Below are 21,450 nucleotides of genomic sequence, written 5' to 3'. Positions count from 1 at the left end.
AAAGTTTAAAGGAATATTCTCTAATTGTCGTTTGTCTGAAAGTTTTGTTAATCTCTCAAATCCTTTTTGTTTGTTTTGTTATAACATGATTTTTTCGGGGTGCTGCAATAAGTTTCAGAACTGATTGGATTTTTGGCACATAGGGCCTAGGACTTGCTTGTGGATGTCATGTGAAACCACTTCTCTATCCCTCTCTGTTCTCTCATTCTTTCCCTGTATTCCCCTGCCTCTTTACTCATCCAACTACGTTCTTTATCGCCTAAATGTGGGTTGTGTCTGCTCTTTCTGTGATACTGATGCAGCTAATTCTAAACTTTTGCCAGGCTCCAGTTCACTGAGTTTCATGTTGTCTCAGGTTCCTTTTTTGGAGATAGTCAGACAGCTTGTTAAGTATCATATGGTTAAATAAAAGTATCTTTGCTCTCTAGTCTTCAGTCAAATAATGTATTCTCTGCAAATGTTTAATACAGAGAAATTCACATAGCCTTGCAGGCTTTAGGGATACTGCTAATCTTAATGAACATTTGAAAGCTTTTTTAAGATCTCCTATTTTAAAAATATCTTACAGCATTTTTCTGAATCTTGATACCTGCTTGGATACCTGTCCCTATTCCCAAAAAGTCTGTTTCACTTTTTTCTGTGATCCTCAGCTTCTCGTTCTCAGGACTTTTCTTCAGTAAGTAGCTTTCTCAAGTCATTCTTTGATTCTCCCTCTGCTGATAACAGTGGCGGTAATTTCAGAGGAGTTTGGTTCTTGACATCTGTTTATCTACTCTAAACCCAAAGGTCTACAAATAACCTTGTGTTGAGGGAGGAGGTTAAAGGACTGTCAGTGTGGCCAGAACAGATTAAAATGTCTTTTTGCTCTTTTTTTTTTCATGGCCTTGTTTAATAATCTAAGTTTTTTTGATTTTGTATTTGTAAAATAAATCATTTGCATTTCAAATACAAAAATAAGCTTTTAATGTATTTGGTTAGCCTTTCTCCCATGTCTCTAGTTTGTTCTATAAAACCAAGTTTCTTTTTTCTTTTTTTTTTCTTTTTACCTTGTTCTGTTCATTGCGTAGGGGAAAATTTGTCTTGTGATAGATTTGTTTTAGGACAAATGTAGCTACCTAACAGTGATACAGCAAAGGTACCCTTATGTTATCTCAACAAAATAGCCTGCATGTCAGAGATGTAAAATGCCGCTATGGCTGTTTGGAGAAATTCAGCTGAATTAATAAATGATTAGCTGTTACTGATGTAAGATCTGGTAATCAAAAGACTTGATTAATTTAGACTTTCTGAGCAGAAGTGTGGACCTCCTCCTGTTTGAATCTCATTAAAAGGCAAACATAAGCAGAAGTGTACCTGTCGCATTCATGAGACGATTACCTGCTTTTAGTCTTCTGAACTTCTTTGTAGCTATGTAACTCCAAAGCTGCCTGTAATTGCCAGATAGCATGGAGGTTTATTAAGTTTTGTGAACTGAGCATGATTTTCTTAGTATTGTCTCTTAAAAAACAATGCTGTACCTGACAGTGAATTTGAACGCACCTTTAAGAAGCAGTTGTAACCTGCTGAATAAAACAGATTGAATAAAACCTAGACTGGAGATCAGCTCCTAACTGGACCAGGACGTACTTTCCATGTCTGTTTCCAAACTGATCTCTGTCCCAAACTTTGGTCATCAACTTGTACAAAGGCCTAAATTTTACAAATAGACTTCTCTTTTCATAATGGGCAGAGTCCAAACTTTAGATTCACGTATTCGTTTTGAGTTACCTTAAACAGGCATGGGGGAGGGTGTCAAATGGAGTTATGTCCATAGAACCATTAACATGGTCTGTAGCACTGGGCTGCAAACTGCTTGTGAGCTAAGTAAGGCTGTAAATATGCAGCATTAATGCATATGCAGCATAAAATGCTGCAGTCCCATCTCTGCTTGCCCCTCTTTTTCCACAACAGAAAAGATCACTTTTCCACACTAATCCGTCTATCTTTCTACCCCACAATCTGAGCAAAATTTCACCTGCTGACTAGGTCAGAACATTCTCAAAATTCTGCCTTCCATTTCTTGTATAATTGAAATAATTTGAACCTCCCACATGTTTCTTGTTATACTGGAAATGTAGCTGTGTGTTTGCTAGATGTGCAACATTGTTGTATAAATACTAAAAGGCTACTGTTACTGTTTTGTTTTCCATACAAAACAAAAAATGAGCCTTTTCTATTTTTTGTTTTGCTTATTCTGGGAGTAGTGTGATTCTCTTGCATGTTTTTTTAGGAAGGATTTATTTTACTAAGTGAATGCATACATTCAATTCTGTAACTCATGTTAAATTGTAATCTATGAGTAATTGCTGATGAATATTGTGAAGTTAATGCCTTGCACACTAATTATAACTTTGGTTTCCTAATGCAATACATCTGTTTTGTGTAGCTGAATGTTTCTTTAAATGGCCTTGCTTAGTTAAGTCAAAGTTAATCTTACTTCATGTGTAATAACCTAGTTATAATTAAGTAGTAAATGTTTTCCACTTGATAAGCCTAGATAAATTCCTATTTTAGTTAGCTGCTTTTAAGCAAAGCCATTTAGCTGTTCTGCTAGCCCTTAATGTGTCTTACATGGAATTTTCATATGTAAGCTTTTTTTTTTTTGTTGTTGTTGTGTGGAATCATTGCTCATGTAACATATTACAAAGCCTAGTGTAACCTTGAACCATATGGAATTCTGATTTTGTGTTTAAATTTGTCTCATCAACTTTGTTCCTATTGAGAAAACAAAATTAAAATTAGGTAAAGGTATCTAAACTGCATTTTTTTCATTCTTTTTCTTCGCTTTCATCTTAAAAAAAAAAAAACAAAAAAACTTAGACCCTACTGCTTGAGATTAATCTAGGGACAAAGAGGGCTGGGGCAATTTAAGATGAGGATTAGTGGATGATGTGAAATTGGGGATTTGAAATCAAATTCAAAATCAGTATGTAGATCTGCATAGTTTGTTGTTAGCTTTCATGTTTGATTCTTTTCTAAAGTTTGGTCTTAAAAAAAATGCTTGTTTGTTTTCTTTTATCTTTTAAACCATTACTAGCTTTTAAAATACACTTAGCACAATCTGGTAGCTTTACAAAAGTCTAACCTACAGAAAATTATAAATAAATAAGCTCTGTTGGGCTGATGCTGTACTTCACTAGCGTGGCTAAATTGGAATTATGGCTCATTATGTGTTTATAAACCACTTTTTTTTACTTAGATTCATTCTGTGTCTGCAGCCGTTGTAACAAATTCTTTGGTGTTCAGTGTCTGAAATTAGGTTTCATTATCATTAGCTGTTGTAAATACAGTGATGAATGTTTCTCTGGATGTGATATTATGTTATCTTTCTCTTATTGTAGATTTTCACTACATACAGCAGCAAATCAAAGCAGAAAGATGGTGTCACCTATAAAATTTATTGGGTTTGGGGGTTTTTTTGGCCACCTTTGAAACCAATGAAAACCAAATCCCTCACTTCAGAACCACCAGCTACTCCAGGAGGTGGCAGCAAAACGCAGTTGCAAACTGCTTTTACTTTAAACTGACTGTTGAAATTGTAGCTTAACACATGTGATGATGTATATACACTGATTCAGTCCCATCCATTGCTGATAGACATGAGTCTACTGGTGAGCTAACAGACCGAGGTCTGTCTGTCTGCAAACCATTGGATTTTCAAGTCATGAAATAGGACTAACTGGTAGACAGTTCCCGGTGTGATGCAGCTGTGTGAAGTGCTCTTGTACCCACCAGAAAATAAAATAAACTTGTATTTGTCAGAAATGGAATGAAGGGAATTAAGTTTCTGCTGCAGCTTTACCTTGCGGGAATAAGATGCGGAAACGAAACAGCTGGCCTTTTGCCATCATGTGTGGGTGTAGGCAGGGGAATAGATGGAGCTGCCAACTAGGACTGCAGAGGTCATGTTTCCTCTGCACAGGCTTCACCCTGCCCTTCCTCCTCTGCATCTTCCTCCTCCTCCCATCTGCCTCCACCTTCCCACTGAACACATGCTCTTTCCTCATCTGAATCCAGTTCTCTGGACCGAGCAGAGGACTGAGATAGGGAGGCCACCAGCCAAGGCACTGCCTGCATGGAGAACGGTGAGGACGTCTGGGGAAGGTGCTGGTGTTTGGGGAGAGCATTGGTCTCTACCTGTTTCAGTTTGGCTGGGACCAGGTCGAGGCAAACTGGCTTATCGTGTGTTTAGATAGCACCCGTACAGCATGGTGCTTTCCCAGACCAAGGCCTGCAGGCGCTACTGCCGTGTACGTGGTAATGATCTTTTTGGCTTTTCACATACCATTTTCCACACGTTGTTAAGCTGACATTCCTAATTCAGTTATGTCAGTAAAAATGCCTGCTTCAGCCTGACATTTACAAATCTAGGTTTCGTGCCCTTCTGAGTACTTTTAGTATGGTAACACTGGCTCTTAAGGAGTGAACTGCTTATGAATGCAGCTTCCTGTCACGTCCTAAGTAATGCTTAAGTTATGACTTGCAAAATTATACATTAGCTTTGAATCAGCACTGAAGAAGATACTATGGCCCAGTTGATAAATTGGAATGAGTGTGCAGTGATGAGATGACAAGCCTTATAAAAGCTTGGAATAATTTCAGTATCCTTCCCCTATTGGAGTATTTCTGCTGTTACTGGAAGAAGATCCCCTTCTATATTTAGAATAATGGAGGTGGCAATGAGACAATGTGGCACTGTGTGTTTCCAGAGATACCTTATTTTCCAAGGACTGAAAATATATGTAATATATGATACTGAACCATAAACCTCAACTAGGATTTTAATGATGTGTCAATGTCTCTAAATCTGAAACATGCACAGTAAGAGAGGCTCTTAACTCTTTAATAGACATGCCTTCTGTACAGATGGCCCAATTCTCCTTGTTTGTGCTACCACATATATTCAGGGGAAGGAAGACTAGTATTTTTTCTTTAGCAGGAATAGACTTACTGGAGAAGACAACTTTTGTGTGGCGCTCTCTGGAAGTATCAGCCTGCTGGCTAGCTACTCTTTGAGCATACATTTTTGAACTCCAGCAGTGATTTGCCTAGGATTTGTTTTGTACTATAGAATACTTGTGAAATGAGGATGTTTTATGTGTTTTGTTTGTAATGTATTTGCTTTGGAAGTTGAACAAATATTTTAACCTCAGTAGTGCTTGCATTGATCTCTTTTTTTTTCTTTATTACCCTTTAATTCATTAGTAAAGCATACCAAGAATTGTGGATAGGATTTTTTTTTTTTAATTTATGCAAAGAATGAGGGAATGCAATTTCTTTTTGCATCTGTTCCCTTAAAATGATTTTGTGTGTTAAATGCTATGGTGAAAGTACAAGAAGACCTAATAATGAAAATAAAAGTGATCACATTTGATAGGAAATGAACACTCTTTTACTAAACTGCAACTTTGAAAAAGTGCTTTTCTAGTCAACCGTAAGGCATTTTTGGAAAAGTTTGAAAGAAAAATATGCAGTCATTCAGTCTCCCATCATTGTCGCAGCTGCCATTAGCCTATAGATGTCACTGTCTCTAAGGGTTGTTGACATGGAAACTTTAGAATATAGCTACCAACATATTGTGGCAAATAAGATGTATCATACCTTTAGGGGGTTGTCACCTGTGTCTGTCTGAAAGGAAATGTGTGCCAAAATCAGATGGAGAGTTTTGATATGGTCTTCAAAGGGATTTGGGGGGAAATATCTGCCAAATGTTCCATGTCTTAGCAGCATTATCATCAAGTACTTGTGAAATTGTTTTGCTGTGACACTGTTGGGCAGTAACATAAAATCCTTTACAGGTTGAATGAGTCTCTTAAAAAGTATTTGAATACTTGGATGACACACCACAAATTGCTGAACTTTCAGCGTTGGTGTTTTACCAACATTGCTCTTTAGAAATGGACTTTTTTGTATTGAATTCTAGTAACAGACTTGGGCAACTGCAATACCTGAAAGTTAAAAGGAAATAAGTACACTGGTGCCTGTTTCTTCACATTTCTGTCACTCAAACTTGTAACTGTGCTTCACAGTAATTTATTTTGCTGTAGACTCAAGTCTCAAAAGACTTGTCTCAAAGACTCAAGTCTTAGTTTTCCTTACTGAACAGCAGTGTGTGTATCCTCATTTAAATAGTGCCTTTTGTGCTTAATTTAAATTAAATCAGAAAACAAGAAACTTGTGCCTATTCATCTTGGAGAATCTGAATGATATAAAGTACATTATTCATCTTGACTGGTTCCAGTGTTTCATGTGTCATCCTTAAGGGACAGTTCAGCAGGAGAACAAACAGAAACCCTGAATAAGGTCATTTCCGAGAGTCTGATACATGAGGTCTTCCTAAAAGCCTGTGTAAAGAAGCATGTTCAGTTCTGCAAGGGAGAAATAACTGGTTTTTACGTAAGAACAAGATCTAGAGGTTGCCTAAAGCATCTTTACTATTACTTTATTTTTCTGCTTTCTAATTCATCTCATTCTCTAGGTGACTTTCTGTCATTTTTTCTCTGCCTAGTATTTTGTTTGACTTTCTTCAGTTTTCCCCAGGCAGTCCTTTCAATCTTCAGTTTAGTCTTTTTGGTCTCAGAATGCAGTCCAATCTTTAAGGTTTTTAGTGTTAAGATTAATCCTTTACTGTCAACATATTCTTAGTAACAGCTTTGGTTTTACTTTTTTTTGACTGAGTTGATATTTATTGAAAATGTTTTTTTAAATAGCATTGTATTTGTTGCAACAAGGTTGTCTTTGTGAGCTTTTAAGTTTTAAAACGTGAGGAAGATCAGTGAATAAGTAAGATCTCTTTAATTCTATGTCTATTACAGATTTTTACTTCTTGCCAAGTTTTTCCTACGTGCAGCAGTGTGAACTTAGTTAACAACCATATTCATCTGCCTAAGTGAAATATGCTTGTATTGTTAAAGTGAGATGGTATAGATCTGGTTTTGACAGAGATGGATGGACCATTTGAGTGCTAAAACATTTTTTTAATATTGAGAAACTATCTTGTCTACAAGCAATAAAGCGATTTGTAGTAACAAATGGAAAATATTTTTTCTTGCTAGAGATTACACCATTTGTTTTCATTTTCTATGACATATTTTGCTCATTATGCTGCAGGAAGCAAATCCAAAGCTTTATAAAGAACAGCTCGTGATGGCAAAACAGGGAATTCAGTTCAGGGCTTGCTGTCGTAATGGCAAAGAATGTTCAACCCAGGAGAGTACTAGAAAGTTGTTTTGAGTTTCATGTTTGGGGAGAAGTATGGGAGGATAGAGGATATGCTACTCACCCCACCCACATTAGTGGGAATTACTTTATCATTTCTATTATTGCTGAGGTTTATACTTTGGTACCCTCTTAATACTGTAGAATCCTTTTTATGTTTCTGAAAGTAATTTTTTTTAATAGTTGGAAGCATTGAATGAAGGTAAAAAAAATGGACTTCATTTGGAGCTCAGGACCAGTGTTTAAGCACTGTATGTGTGACATACTTCAGAGAAAATACTTTGGAGAATCATGTTAGATATGTTAGATAACGAAGAAAGAGCTCTTCCAGTTCTCTGATTTCAAAAATAAGGCAAGTTATCATTGTGCTGGATGCTTCGTAACCTGTTGCTGACTTAACTTAAAATGATCTGTTGTCTGTTACAATTTTGAGTCAGTTTGTTGTGATACACCAGCATAAGCGTGCTGTTGGCCATCTCCTATATTGTTTTTTAAAGACAAAGACTAAAAGTCTTTCTCCCTAAAGCCCTGAGTGTTCTGCTAAAGTATGTAACTTAAATTTATCAAGGTCACTGAACCCTATTTAATGTGCTTTCTGGGAAGATGACAGGGTACAAAAGATTGTTTTGTACCCTTCTGTCAGAAGGACGAAGAAGTAGTAAAAGAGCTCAGTTATTTGTATGCTGAAGGAGCAATGGTTATCTAGTGATATGACAGATTTGCTAATGATACCTGACAGAAGTATTGCACAGGAATAATTGTAAAGAACTCTTCTATAATGCAGTGTTTTTAAAATAGAAAATACTTTCTTCTTATAAGATCAAGAATGTAGACTCCAATGTTACAGAAGATTGAGTTCAGGTGCCTAATTGATAGGTGTAAATGGAATAGGAAGTATTACTGTATGTCATGTATATTTTGAAGCAATGTTCTATCTGTGGAGACATTTAATTTGGTAATAGATTTTGTGTTTTAGCTATTTATTCATTTCAGAACACTTCAGGAATATTGTCACTGTCTGTCTTGGAGGATACTGAGATTGGTTGTTAATTATGCATAAAATCACTTTTTATTGCTCTGTTCACCTTATTAAACTATAGTTGTCTCTACAAAACAGCTTGTGTGAATGGCTTTTGATTTTTGCCAGGCTTAGCACTATGTATGTTGATATTTTTTTTTTTTCATTAGCTACTGTAGACATCTTTGTAAGAAAAACCCTACAGAGAAAGGAATAGCTTGATTAAATTCTAAACATAGCTAATGATTTGGCTTGTTTTATTGCAAAAAGATGACTATGTGGGTGCAAAAGAGAATACACTCGTGAACATTTTGATATTTGAAGCTACAAATTGATTGTCACAGTAATTCAGTGTAGCACTAGTGTATTTGGTTGCGCAATCCCTTTCCTTACTGGAAGATAGGACCTCCCTGCTGATTTTTCTTTTAATAGAATAAGTGTATTAGTAGTACATTTTCATATATTTCCTTTTAAAACGGTTCAATAAAAGTCTTGTAAAGTGTTCACTTAAGTTTATCAAGATTGGATCACTTGCATTTTAATGCTTTGTGCAATAGTGTTCTACAATAATGAAGCAGTGGGTATGTACTTTGGGAGCTATATAAATATGGTATAACTCGTACAGAACCCTGTTTACAGGCAATAATTTATCTCCTACTGTAGAAAAAAATCTATAAGCCTGTTGAACAAGAAAAATTTACAGATCTGTATTTAGACTTGTAGTTAAATGTTATATATCCAATTTATCCCTGCACAAGCAAACTGAGTATTTTAGAAATTAGGATCACAAATCTGATGTTGGGTAAAAGCTTGCATAACAAAACACTCAAGGGGGAAAAAGCATCTGAACAGAATTTGAAACAAAATGTCTGGATTTAAGATCATAGTTAAGCAAAAAGTACCTTTTTTGTGGTGAATTCATAAATCAATGACCATCTTTGTAGTCAGATATCTAAATTTTAGAGATTTTCTTTGCAATCTACGTATGAAGCAGTTACAAAACCAGTAAGATAAGGTTATACTCTGTAACACAATTTAGCTTTGCTGCCTGTTTGCTTACTAGACCATGCACTGTATTATTATTCAGTCTTGTACTATTATACTGATTTTGTCCTATATCATCAATTTTCACAAAGAGAGTTGAGAACTGTTAATGCTCTGTAACTAGAAGCTCTTTGTAATTTACTAACTCCATCTGTTTTTTCATAATTATGGTAGGAAACTTGATCGATGTCAAAATGTTTTCCCTTACCTTAACTAGATTTTAACATATATATGTAAGGTGGTTAAAAACACTTTTGCCTCCATATTGCTATTTTTAAAGTATTAAAATTTTACCATTAGAATGAAAGAATGAATTCTTTACCACAGGAATTCCACCTGCACAACTTTTGTTTTATTTCCTTGTTTGTTTGTTTGTTTTAGGAAAAGTCATCAACAAAGATTTGCGTCACTACTTGAGCCTTCAGTTCCAGAAAGGCTCAGTAGACCATAAACTACAGCAAGTGATCAGAGACAATCTCTATTTGAGAACCATTCCATGTAAGTATGTAAAGGTCAGCCTCATTTGGTCTGTTTGTGCTAAACATCACATAATTCAAGAGCTTTAAATTCTTTCTTTCTTAATCTGGTTTATATTTTTACCTTTTCAGTAGAAATTTCTGCAAACAGCTTTGTCAGAATAGTCTCATATTGCAATCAAAAGTTACTACCGATATGGTCTGACAAAACAGCAAAAACTTAAGAATTTGAAGCTCAGAGTATTTCAGTACATTCACAATATCCGTGTTTAACTCATTGGAAGTTTGTAATTTACTACTGATGTTAGAATATCCATAGCCACCATGGGAAATAAATCTTCCTCAGCATGATTAAGCGGAGTGAACACATCATGATTTTGGTCAATGTATTGTTTTTTGCACAAAGAGGAGATTAAGATCCCCCAGGCTGTCACATAGAGCTAGACAGAGTAGCACAGCTGGAAGGGGGAGGTGCAGAAGGGATTATATACAAAAAAGGAGACCCAACTGCTGCAATGACAGAAGATAGAAGGGAACTGTTGCTGATTAATCCTGACAAAAAAGTAGGAGCTGGCAGCGGCAAGAGGGAGACTGAATCTGTGGCCCAGGAAGAGGAGGAGCAGGGTATGGACAAACGTAAGTGTCACAACAGGAATTAATTAGTCAGAGATTCTGGATGGACCTGTCTCATCTGTTATGCCAGCCCTTCTACTCTGAGCATCTATTAGCATCTCTCAGTCCAGCCAAGGCAGCTGTTAACTCTCCTTTAACTAGGTACCTAAAGGTTACTGCTTCTGAGAATGAAAAATCGTTTTGTCAGTCTTTTTTTTTCGGTCACTCATCACTGATCAGCTTCAAAGGCTCTTACAAAGATGTTTGAAACCTTTCGCACTGAGAGCCTATCAGTATCAGACTGTTAGGGATTTTAGACTTTGCTCACTCTAAATTGTTCATTGGAGCAGGTGTGCTTAAGATCATTCTTCTATTTAATCACCAGACATCCTTAAAGCATTTTGTGCACCTCCCATGTGAGAAAATTTACTATCTACTTTACAGACAGGCTAAGGGGAAACTTCCAGTGAAATGAACAACCTTCTGGGGATGGTGAATTATGTGTGTGGTTTGTAGATGGTGCTTACTAAATGATTGAGCTAGGACAACTCTGAACATGCTATCTAAAGTACACCCACTTTTTTTTTTAATTAAATATGAAATTAGATGGAATTTTCCATTGTTATGGGTGTATAGTATAAGGGGTTTTGCTTACTCTACTGGGTGGTTGGGCTGTTCTGATGGGGTAATTGTAGTTCTAAAAACATCTCAAACTGTTTGCTTAGATAAAAACATTTCTTTCAGTTTATAGAAAGCCCCTTTCAAGGTAAAGGGCACTGACAGCTACCAAACATCCTGTCTTTGCTTTTTGCCCTTCTGTGCCATTCCTTTTCTTAATTATCATAAAATCATCCTTTACTTTGTTTCAGAGGTTTACTGATTAAAAAGGCTCATTACGTATTGTGTTTAAATATTCATTGAACAACAAATTTGGAACAGCTTGTCAGCTGACATTTTTGTAACTACAGGAATTTCATCCTCAATTTAGCATCATTATAATATTGAGCATGCCCAGGAGTTTGTGGCTTTCTTAAAAGATGATATTGAAATGCAGTTTACTTACTAACAGTTCTTCTTGTTCAGGCTGCTCCCTGAAAAAATTAACACGTGTCTATTAGGTTATAAGCAATACTGAATTAGTGAAGTCCTTTCTAGGAGAGCTTTAATTAAGCTATTATAACTATGGGAGACCCTTATTCATAGACTTAACCACTTTGAGAACTTCTGCATTGACACAGCAATTTACTGGTTGCTTTGAAGTTTTGCTTTATGACAGCTGGTGGGTTTTTTCCTTCAGAAAAAAGCTTATCCATAGCCAGGATTTGGAGTATAGATGAATTACACTCTGGACTGTGAGGTTAAGAAATAGTTTCTGTACCTAGTTATGGATTTGGTGACCCAAAAATCAAATGTGTGTAGTCACGCTGACTTCATTGCAAATTACTGAATTGGTATGGGTGCTCAAAAAACAGCAGAAAGATAAAGCACCCATGCAAGTGTGCTAAAATACTATAGCTGTTAAACAGTTCCCCAGAATCGTGAACTAGCGTTGTCTTGTCCAGGTCATCACCGGCTTCCACTGAATAAGTTTTTGGTTCACAAAATATATGAAAAAGATCTCTCTCATTGCCACCTCATCCTGCTTTTTTTTCTCCTCCCCCCCTTGATACTGTAACTGTTATTCTTACGTAGTTTATTGCCCTAGTTTTTATACATTACTGTTTGCTTGCTTGCCAGTGTTCTCTTATCTTCCTGGAACGACACCATCATTGCATAAAGCTTCAAACGTATTGTTTTTACTGAATTTTACAGGCAGCATTTGATAAACAGGCAGCATTTAAGTATCTTGTGTTTTCTCTGTCTTTTCAGGCACTACGAGGGCTCCCAGAGATGGGGAGGTTCCTGGGGTAGACTATAATTTCATTCCTGTTGAGCAGTTCAAAGCACTGGAAGAAAGTGGAGCCTTGCTGGAAAGTGGAACATATGATGGTATGTTGATCACATTTATTAGAATGGGAATACATCTAGGACTCATGTCCAATATCTTTGTCTAAGGGTAGCTCCATGTACCCAGGAGGTGCCAGTTTTCCTATCCATTGATGATTATTACAGTAGTAGAGAAGCAATATTACATCTGTGTTGTAGTTGGAGCATCTGTGAAGAGAAGTAGCGGTCTTGTGTTGAAGCTTTATTTGGGCTCTTTGTCACTTCTGCCACTAAATCATGAGCAGTCCTGCCAACCAGTCTTACACTATCTGATTATTTTGCATATTGTGTTTTTGAAGAAGCATTCTGAAAATATTTGTTTATGGTCTCTGGAAATAGTCTACTGTTTTACTCTGTCTCTGGAAATCTCCTAACCTCCTAAGGAAATTTAGACTAAACTAGCACTTCTTTTTTCTTAGCTCCCATTTATCTGGATTTTATCGCTTTGAGCTTAGCCTTTAGTGATATTTTCAGAAGGGTTTTTTGTTTGTTGTTTTTTATGGTCAGAACAAAATCTAGCCATCAAATGTTGACCAAGCAGGAATTTTGGGAAGCTCTCTTGCTCCACAGTGAACTCCCTATTAAAAATCATATGAGCAGTCAGAAGAGAGTAGTCAGTTGCCCAAATTCTTTTCCAGAAAACAATGGATGGTTTCTAATCTTTGTGATTTAGATTAAAACATTGAAGTAAAAATCTGCTAATTTTTCTCAGATATAAATCATTTTGAGATCAAATGATATCAACAGCTTTGTTTGGCAAGTGTATTGTCAGCTGATAATGTAGGACTATAGTTTTTAAATCAATTATTTGTAGTTGTGTTTATGTAAATAGATATTTTGTATTTCTGCACAAAATCAATTTGCTTTTTGGCTTTAGTGTGTTTCTATTGCTGCATGTTATTCCAGATAATCAGTGCATGTTGTACAATAAAATAGAAGCAATTGATTTTCACTGTTTTGCTTCTCTCAGACTGTTCTCTAAGTCTCTTTCTGGAGCATTAGTAAATACAAGTCAAAATAACAAATCAGTCTTTTTCTTTGGAAACCTGTGGCAGGATAGAAATTTTGAATCAAGCCCATTATTTTCTGATGTACAATGTCAACATTAGAAAAAATATATTGTAGGAATAGATAATTCTTGAGCACTGATTGTATTTGATGACGCTGATATCTTCTTTAAAAAGTTAAATTACAGTTCAGCTATTTCACTAACACATTACATAGACAATAAAATGTTCACTACAACTGCGAGCAGTTTCAGCAGCTATGCATGCTTTTAATTATTTGATTTTTATCTCCTGGTCAGGTAATTTCTATGGTACTCCAAAGCCTCCAGCTGAGCCCAGTCCCTTTCAGCCTGATCCAGTGGATCAAGTTCTTTTTGACAATGATTTTGATACTGAATCACAGAGGAAAAGAACCACATCAGTCAGCAAAATGCAAAGGATGGACAGTTCTCTCCCTGAAGAAGAGGAAGAGGAGGAAAAGGAAGCAGTTAATGGCAGTGGAGGGATAGGTTGGTTGACAAGGGGAGAAATTCCCTGAAGTATTTTATGAATGAATAAAAAGTATACAAATAGCATTCGTGCTTGCTTGAACTGCTCCCTTAATTTTGGTGAAGTTTGAAGATGATTTTCTGTTCAGACAGGATTTTGAATGTGTTTTTACTCTATTTTGAAATCATGTTTAAAAAGAAACAGCTGTTCTCCCAGCCAGATGTGCAATTGCATCATAAAATGCACTGTTCAATAGAGAACATGTATTGCTGGGTATCAGCCAATTACATGAAGAGGAAGGAAAAATTTATCCACTCTGCAAGTAATGGAATCCCTTTGCAGAGTATAATTCATACCTTGTAAATTTTATCATTTAATTTTGATAAGATAACTGAATTTGTGTGCAGGAGATTTTAATGAAGCAATTAATTTAAGGGACAACACTAACTCTTACTAAAGAATTTTCAGATTATTTTGGTTAAGTGAACTATCAGAAACCTGAAACTAACCGCAGTGGTGTATGCAGGGGTGTAACTGCAGGGAAATAAAGCACAGTGAATTGAGACTGGACCAGTGTCCAGTAGGATGTTTCAAAGATTGGCCTGATGTCCATTTCTTTTTGCTGTCATTGTTATCCATCTCAAGGGAGGGGGAAGAACTGATGGTGAAGAGAAACCGTCATGTTACATTTGCAGATGATCCTATGTATGAGTATTTAATAAAGGCTTATATTGGTCTGACTGGACCTAATCTTGGGCTTCAGGGCTGACAGCACCATGGTGCAAAGTGACCTGGTGGCCTGGCTGGTGGTTATGTTAATGTCACAAATATCATCATGTGATTGAGGACACTGAGCGTACCCTCTAAACGGCTACGGTTTGCGTTTAAAGTTTTCTGCAATGTTTTTTTTGGAGCCTTTTGTTATTGTTGCTTGCAGAGGGGTGGAGATGGTGTTTGTTTTACTGGCAGTTTGAGTCTTTTCCACATTTTGATTCTGGTGCTTTGAGGACTGCTAGTGGGATTTTTCCAATCGTATTACAAACACTGTTCTCTATGTAGGAAGTGCAGTGAAGTAGTCAACTTGGATTTCTGGCAGTGTTGATTTTGCAGCCCAGGCTCAGACAAATAACACAGTTTATTCTGTTTGGCAAGGGAAAAACAGAATTCAGTGTTCCTGTTAGCTTTTAAAAGTTCGTAGTTTAAAAACAAAAAAAGTAGAAAAATGCACATCAAATAAAGGGGTATGTTTGACTTTCACTCATAGCCAGAATAAGAGGGTGGTTCTTAATGAGAAACAGCACAAACATCTGACAAATAGTAACACTTTCCCTGAACAACTGCAGAAAACAAAGAAAAACATTCAGATTCTTCTGACTGGATGAAACCTGTTCCCAGTTACAACCAAACAAGCAGCTCCATGGATTTCAGAAATTATTTGTCAAGGGACGAAACTCTGGAACCTCTACCCAAGAACTGGGAGATGGCCTACACAGACACTGGCATGATCTACTTCATAGAGTGAGTAGACTGACGTATCTTGAAGAGTTAATATATGTTTCTGAAGTAACAAGTGCAGAGGATCTGCAGTCTAGGAAGATGTCTGCTGTTGTTATACCCTCTTTTATTTGTTCTTATTCTGATATTTGTATGAAATTTCATATATTCCTGATGTTTTGTTTCTCATTTATCCTATGTGCCTGATTTAATTTCCGTAGAGCAGCTATTTTACTAGTATGTCTCCAAGAAGATGAGTAATTTCAGGGATAACACAGGTTTCAGACCTCTTCACTGTGTTTTCATCTAAGCAGCTCTTACTATTCTTTATTGATGGTTCTTAGATACTGTACAGGAGGACTTCAATATTATGTTTTCTTGCGTGCTGTTATCTGTATAATCCATGTAAATACGGCTAGTAAGGTATTTTTGATAGTTTTTTTTGAATCCATGGTGCAGGAAAGCATTATGATTCTATGTGCAAAGTCAGTTTGTTTAGAGTGTGTTATCTCACAAAATACAAAGTTGGGTGGATATTGCTTGGTAAGGTATAACATCATATAAACTTTTACTGTGTGAAATTTCTTTGAAATATGAGAACTTGCTCATTCTCTCTTCTTTTCGTGTGCTCTTTGGCTTGGAATGCTTGCTTAAAAATATAAATACCACAGTTTAAAACCCAAGATAGGAAAGCAGTTCATATGTGCAAATGTGGAATAGCCTCTTTTATGAATTCTAAGGTGAAAAAAAAATCCTACTGAGGGTTAAGCATAAGTAGAAGCTAAAAATTTTTTTCCTTTCAGGTAGAAACAGCTGATATTCCCACAAATCCTTTTTGGGGCAGGGGAGAGTGTTTATACCTCTAACGTTTCTCTTCACATGTGTGCTAGAGAGTCTCCAGTGTGCTGATATTTTTGAGCATCATGGTTGCCTTTTTAGCATTTTGTGATGTGGCTGAGGTGCAAATAGAGGTTAAATTGTCTAAAGGCTACAGTTTGCCCGTGGTAGGAAATATTTAGAAGCTAAAGTACAATAAAGTTTCCTCAGTCGGAGGGAATTCTCTTCTTTTAATGGCCTGTGTTTTGCTCCACAGTCATAACACCAAGACAACCACGTGGCTTGATCCTCGGCTCTGTAAGAAAGCCAAAGCTCCTGAAGATTGTGAAGATGGAGGTGAGATGTTCAGAATTCAGTTGTCACCTGTGACTGATAAGTGTCTGAGTTCATCACAGCTGGATAAGATGCATTAATGCTGAGATGAGAACTTCTTCCTAAAGCACATGACTAGAGTGAACAGAGTATAGTGCTGAGTGTCCATAATTTGGTGGTAATAATAGGTTATCAAAGACTGGAAAAGACCATAATGTATTTTTCCAGGAGTGGAGGAATTTGATTGAATTGTGGCTATATCTACATTCCTGAGAAGAGAATGACATATTTTGTTCTAATCAATATAATTGCTAAGGAGAAAGCTGGATATATTAGTGAAGATCTCACTGGTAATTGTTATGTGGGTGGGATACAGCAGTAGGGAAAAGTCCATAAGTACTGGAATATACAAATAATGAAAGAAGATATGGCATAATACATAATGCATGCGACATAATACATGATTATGTAAGTAAAGGGAGCAATCTGACTCCCTTCAAATCTTCATCCCCTTACTTACAGGTCAGGTTCCTAGTCAGAATGTTCCTGATTGACCTACAGGCAATTCCTGAAACCATTTCCTACATAGTCATGCAATTTAGTCAGCTAAAAAAGAGTAACAAATAGCTCCGTCTCCTGCAAACATCTGACGTTACAAAAGCTGAGGCAGACTCAGAATGGCCTATCATCTTTCTAAATTGCACAGCCTAACAATCATGTATTCATAATGAAGCCAGCTGGAGCAACTGCCTCGTACTGCTGCTTATTAAACATATGTACAGCTCATCAAAGGATAAAAAGAGCACTTTAAATAGAGAAATGCAGGATATCCAAATGAACAACATTTAAATGAATAGTCCCACTGGGTCTCTTGTCAAATTATGTGGAGTGATGCTGATATTAATAATTGGTAACATGCTGTTATATGCTAGGAAAATTGCTCTTACCTTCAAACTTAGAGCAGCCTCAAACAAGATTATGTAGAAACTTTATCCTTCAAAATGTCTAGCTACCTAACTGTATTGTATCTATTATTCTAATATTTAAATTTCCATGGTCAAAGTAACCAGGACAGTAAAACTAGAATAACTGGACCTCTGTGTTAACTGCTTATCACCTTCAGTCAATAATGATCTGCTTCTGGGCACCATCGTACTAGAATGTGAATTTGTCACAAAAAGCTTTCTGAAATCTGCAATCAGTTTAAATGTTTGGGTTTTTTTATAGCATTTAGTTTTATTTCACATGTAGCTTTTTTACCTTAGACCCCTAATTTAGGGATTTCTAAAAGATAGTCTGAGTACTAGTCACTATAAACTAGCTTGCTCTGGGCTGTGAGAGCAGTCAAACAGCGGCTGCACGGAACTGCATTTAGTCTTCTCAGCAGGACATGCTAGTGCTGAATTTGATGCTGCCAGAGCTAAACAAGTACTAGCTAGTTTTGGGATGTCTGCACTATATTATAAACATCAGAACAATCACACATTAAAATAGCCTGCCATGATGGGGGCTGTCTTCTTATTAATCACTTATGCCTGTTATATTTCTGACTGAAGGCTTTTTGAGTTGACTGAAAGCTGAAATGTTGTCAGAATGCAGTGAAATATGCTGATGTTATTGAGAGAATGAATAAAGTGGCATTAGTCCTACCAGATGGTCTTAAATTCAAGTAAAAGAGGAATGGAGACACGTGGTTTTTCAAGTTTGGGATGTGATATAGTGAGGTATTTATAGCTCTTTTTTTGTGCTGTATTTGGGGACACAGGCAGTGTGATTGTATTCATATCGTATAGTTAAAAGAATCAACAACTATCAAATCAAACTGATGATTGATAATTAGATTAGTTTTAAATAATATATTTTTCTCCCCCCTTTATATGTTTTTCCTCTGTACACAGATTAGTTTGTACCTTGTTTATTATATGTTTAAAGTGGTGTCATTTCATTAAATATAAGTTTCCTCATCTAGTAGAACAAAGAGCTAGAGGCTGAGGGCTCCAGATTCCCTGCAACAGGCTAACAGTCTTTTGTTTAGAAAGACCAGCCTCAAACAAATGAAAGAAAGAAAGAAAGAAGACCTGTGTTTTCTCCATTTTTTTCATGAGTCTGTAATCTCTCATTATTTCATAAGAACTCTGATATTTGCAGATAGTTTCCCACTGTAATGGAGAATTTTGTTTTTTCTGATTGCAGAGCTCCCTTATGGATGGGAAAAGATAGAAGACCCTCAATATGGAACATACTATGTTGAGTAAGTGGTAACTGTTAACTTTAGCAGAAAATAATGAAGCAGTTGATATGTATAGATTGTAATGCAATATAAGTACTAAACATACTCAGTATAAATACTTCTAGAGACAGTGAATACATGGTGCCCAGTTCTGAAGCACTGGTATGTGGGAAGATACCCATGGTGTGACCCTACTGAGTTGTTTGAGTCCCCATCTTATGGGGATGAAAAGCAAGTAGTAATCACAGTAATTAGTTAATGTGAATAAGATGATTTCATTTTTCTCAGCTCTATTAAAAATGGGGTTGCCTGATTTAAGAGTGGCTCCTGTTAAATGTAAAAGAGCAAGAGTAACTTGCACCTCATTGCTGTCTCCAAAGAGCCATCACAACTAAATAACTGCTAAACTGCTGCAGCAGCTTTTCTCAACCTTCTTCAAGTCATGGTAGATGAAATCTGTCTTAAACCATGGAGAAGAAAATTAGCAGAGCTGAAAATTATAGCTTCAGAGAACAAGCTAGTAAACTTTGGCTTTGCAGAGCCAATACAGGCATTTAAATTCTGTCAAACTTACTGATTTTTAGCTTTGTTAAACTCTAGCACTTAGTAGTGAAAAGATAAAGGCTGATTTTATGAACATCATGGGAGGATGAAGGCAACACATAGTTGGCATCAAGAGAAAAAGCAGGTTTCCCTGCCTTTTTTTTCCTCCCTGTTACAGCCTTTTAAAAATTTGCAGAGTGGAATTAAGGTATACCCTACCTAACAATGCAGTTTATTCTGTCACTTCAAAGGCAATTATAGAAATCAAGAATGAACAACATAAGAGAGAGTATCTTGGAAACGTCCTATAAAATACAAACCAGAGCAAAACTGCATAGTTTCCTTCTAGATCAGTACTTCAAGCAGAAATAAGTAATGTAAGCATGTGTAAGTGTGCTTCCAAGAATCTAGGTTCTGAAGCTTCTCATCTTAAGAATTTAATTTACAGCTTAAACAAGGGGACGGCTGATCCAGTGCTGAGATTGCATGTATTTATATAGAGACTTTTACAGAACTGTTAATGTTCATGTAGTCCTCTTCTGTTTGATTTTTATATGGGGAGTTGAGCTTGTGTTTAACCCACCTAAGGATAAAAAGTCCTGTATATATCAAGAAGCTCTTGAACTTGGATGGTTTTTATAATTTGAGGATAAATGGAATCCTTCAGTCATTGTACTGCACTCTGTTAAAATAAAGTTAAATCGTAAATGTTGCTTAAAAAAAATTCCAAGCAGTTTCTCCTCTTTGCATTATGAAACATTAAAATTTCAGGCCAACATTCGTTGCTACATTTAGACAGCTTCCAGAAAGTAAAATTGCATTGTCTTTTAAAGTAAATCAAATTGATGATAGGAAAAAAAAAATGCTTTCAATGTTTATTATGATACTTCAGTCTTCATTTCTCTGGAGTATTAATCTGAGATAATGAAAAACAGTATTGTAGGTGTATCTTTGCGGTTGTCTTTCCTCTGAAAAAGGCAGAATGCTTTATTATGAAAGACTGCTCTCTCTTGTGTTTTTACAGTCATATTAACCAGAAAACTCAGTTTGAAAACCCAGTGTTGGAAGCCAAAAGAAAAAAACAGCTAGGACAGACTGATGTTGGCCCTTCAAAATCAGGTATCACTTAATATGTTCTTTGTTACTGATATCTATAGGTAAACAATGAAAAATAGCTTGGAAATTGAAGGTTTTGGTGAGTATCAGTTCAAATAAGTCTGGCTTTTTTGCTAGTAGTTCTAAATATTCTAGTTAGTGTTTGTTCTGATGATTAAAATGATGAATTTTTTTTTTGCCTAAAGCAATATGTATAATGACTGCAAAAGTTAAGTTGGAAAAATCCACTTAATTGTTTTCATATTTCAAGAATTTTTAATACATAATTGTGCAGCCTGAAGTCACATTATGTATTTTTTCAGACTAGGTGGCTCACTATGTGGTAATCATTTTGTCAGCTTTTATTTGTTGATGTGATCTGCGTCCAGTATTGTTCAACCTATCCATCAATGACCTGGATGAAGGGACAGAGCGCACCCTCAGCAAGTTTGCTGATGATACAAAACTGGGAGGAGTGGCTGACACACCAGAGGGCTGCGCTGCCATTCAGAGACACCTTGACAGGCTGGAGAGATGGGCAGAGAGGAACCTCATGAAGTTCAACAAAGGGAAGTGCAGGGTCCTGCACCTAGGGAGGAATAACCCCATGCACCAGGACAGGTTGGGGGCTGACCTGCTGGAAAGCAGCTCAGCAGAGAAGGACCTGGAAGTCCTGGTGCGCAACAAGTTGACCATGAGCCAGCAATGCGCCCTTGTGGCCAAGAAGGCCAATGGTATCCTGGGTTGCATTAGGAACAACATTATCAGCAGGTTGAGGGACGTAATGCTCCCCCTCTACTCAGCCCTGGTGAGGCCACATCTGGAGTACTGTGTCCAGTTCTGGGCTCCCCAAAACAAGAGAGATGTGGAGCTACTGGAGTGAGTCCAGCGGGCTACTAAGATGATGAAGGCACTGGAGCATCTGTCATATGAGGAAAGGCTGAGAGAGCTGGGCCTGTTCAGCCTGGAGAAGGGAAGACTGAGGGGGGATCTTATCAATGTGTATAAGTATCTGAAGAGAGGGTGTAAAGAGGATGGGGCCAAACTCTT

At 36.7% G+C, this 21,450-nt stretch overlaps 1 protein-coding gene across 1 annotated transcript in view; it reads left to right on the top strand.

The window, feature by feature from the left end:
• The window catches only part of MAGI3 (membrane associated guanylate kinase, WW and PDZ domain containing 3), an 84,860-nt gene that overhangs the window by 31,013 nt on the left and 32,397 nt on the right, over positions 1-21,450 (top strand). Inside the window, exons 2-8 of the mRNA XM_026077239.1 lie at positions 9,701-9,817; positions 12,277-12,396; positions 13,700-13,909; positions 15,233-15,407; positions 16,477-16,556; positions 18,726-18,783; positions 20,330-20,424. Coding sequence (XP_025933024.1) covers positions 9,701-9,817; positions 12,277-12,396; positions 13,700-13,909; positions 15,233-15,407; positions 16,477-16,556; positions 18,726-18,783; positions 20,330-20,424 — 855 coding nt within the window. The remainder of the gene's footprint in view (positions 1-9,700; positions 9,818-12,276; positions 12,397-13,699; positions 13,910-15,232; positions 15,408-16,476; positions 16,557-18,725; positions 18,784-20,329; positions 20,425-21,450) is intronic.

Source organism: Apteryx rowi, unplaced genomic scaffold (genome assembly GCF_003343035.1).
Source record: "Apteryx rowi isolate R43461 unplaced genomic scaffold, aptRow1 scaffold_45, whole genome shotgun sequence".
NCBI classification, from domain to species: Eukaryota; Metazoa; Chordata; class Aves; order Apterygiformes; family Apterygidae; genus Apteryx; species Apteryx rowi.
The sequence above is the reverse complement of the archived record's forward strand: the minus strand, read 5'-3'. Positions and strand labels throughout refer to the sequence as shown.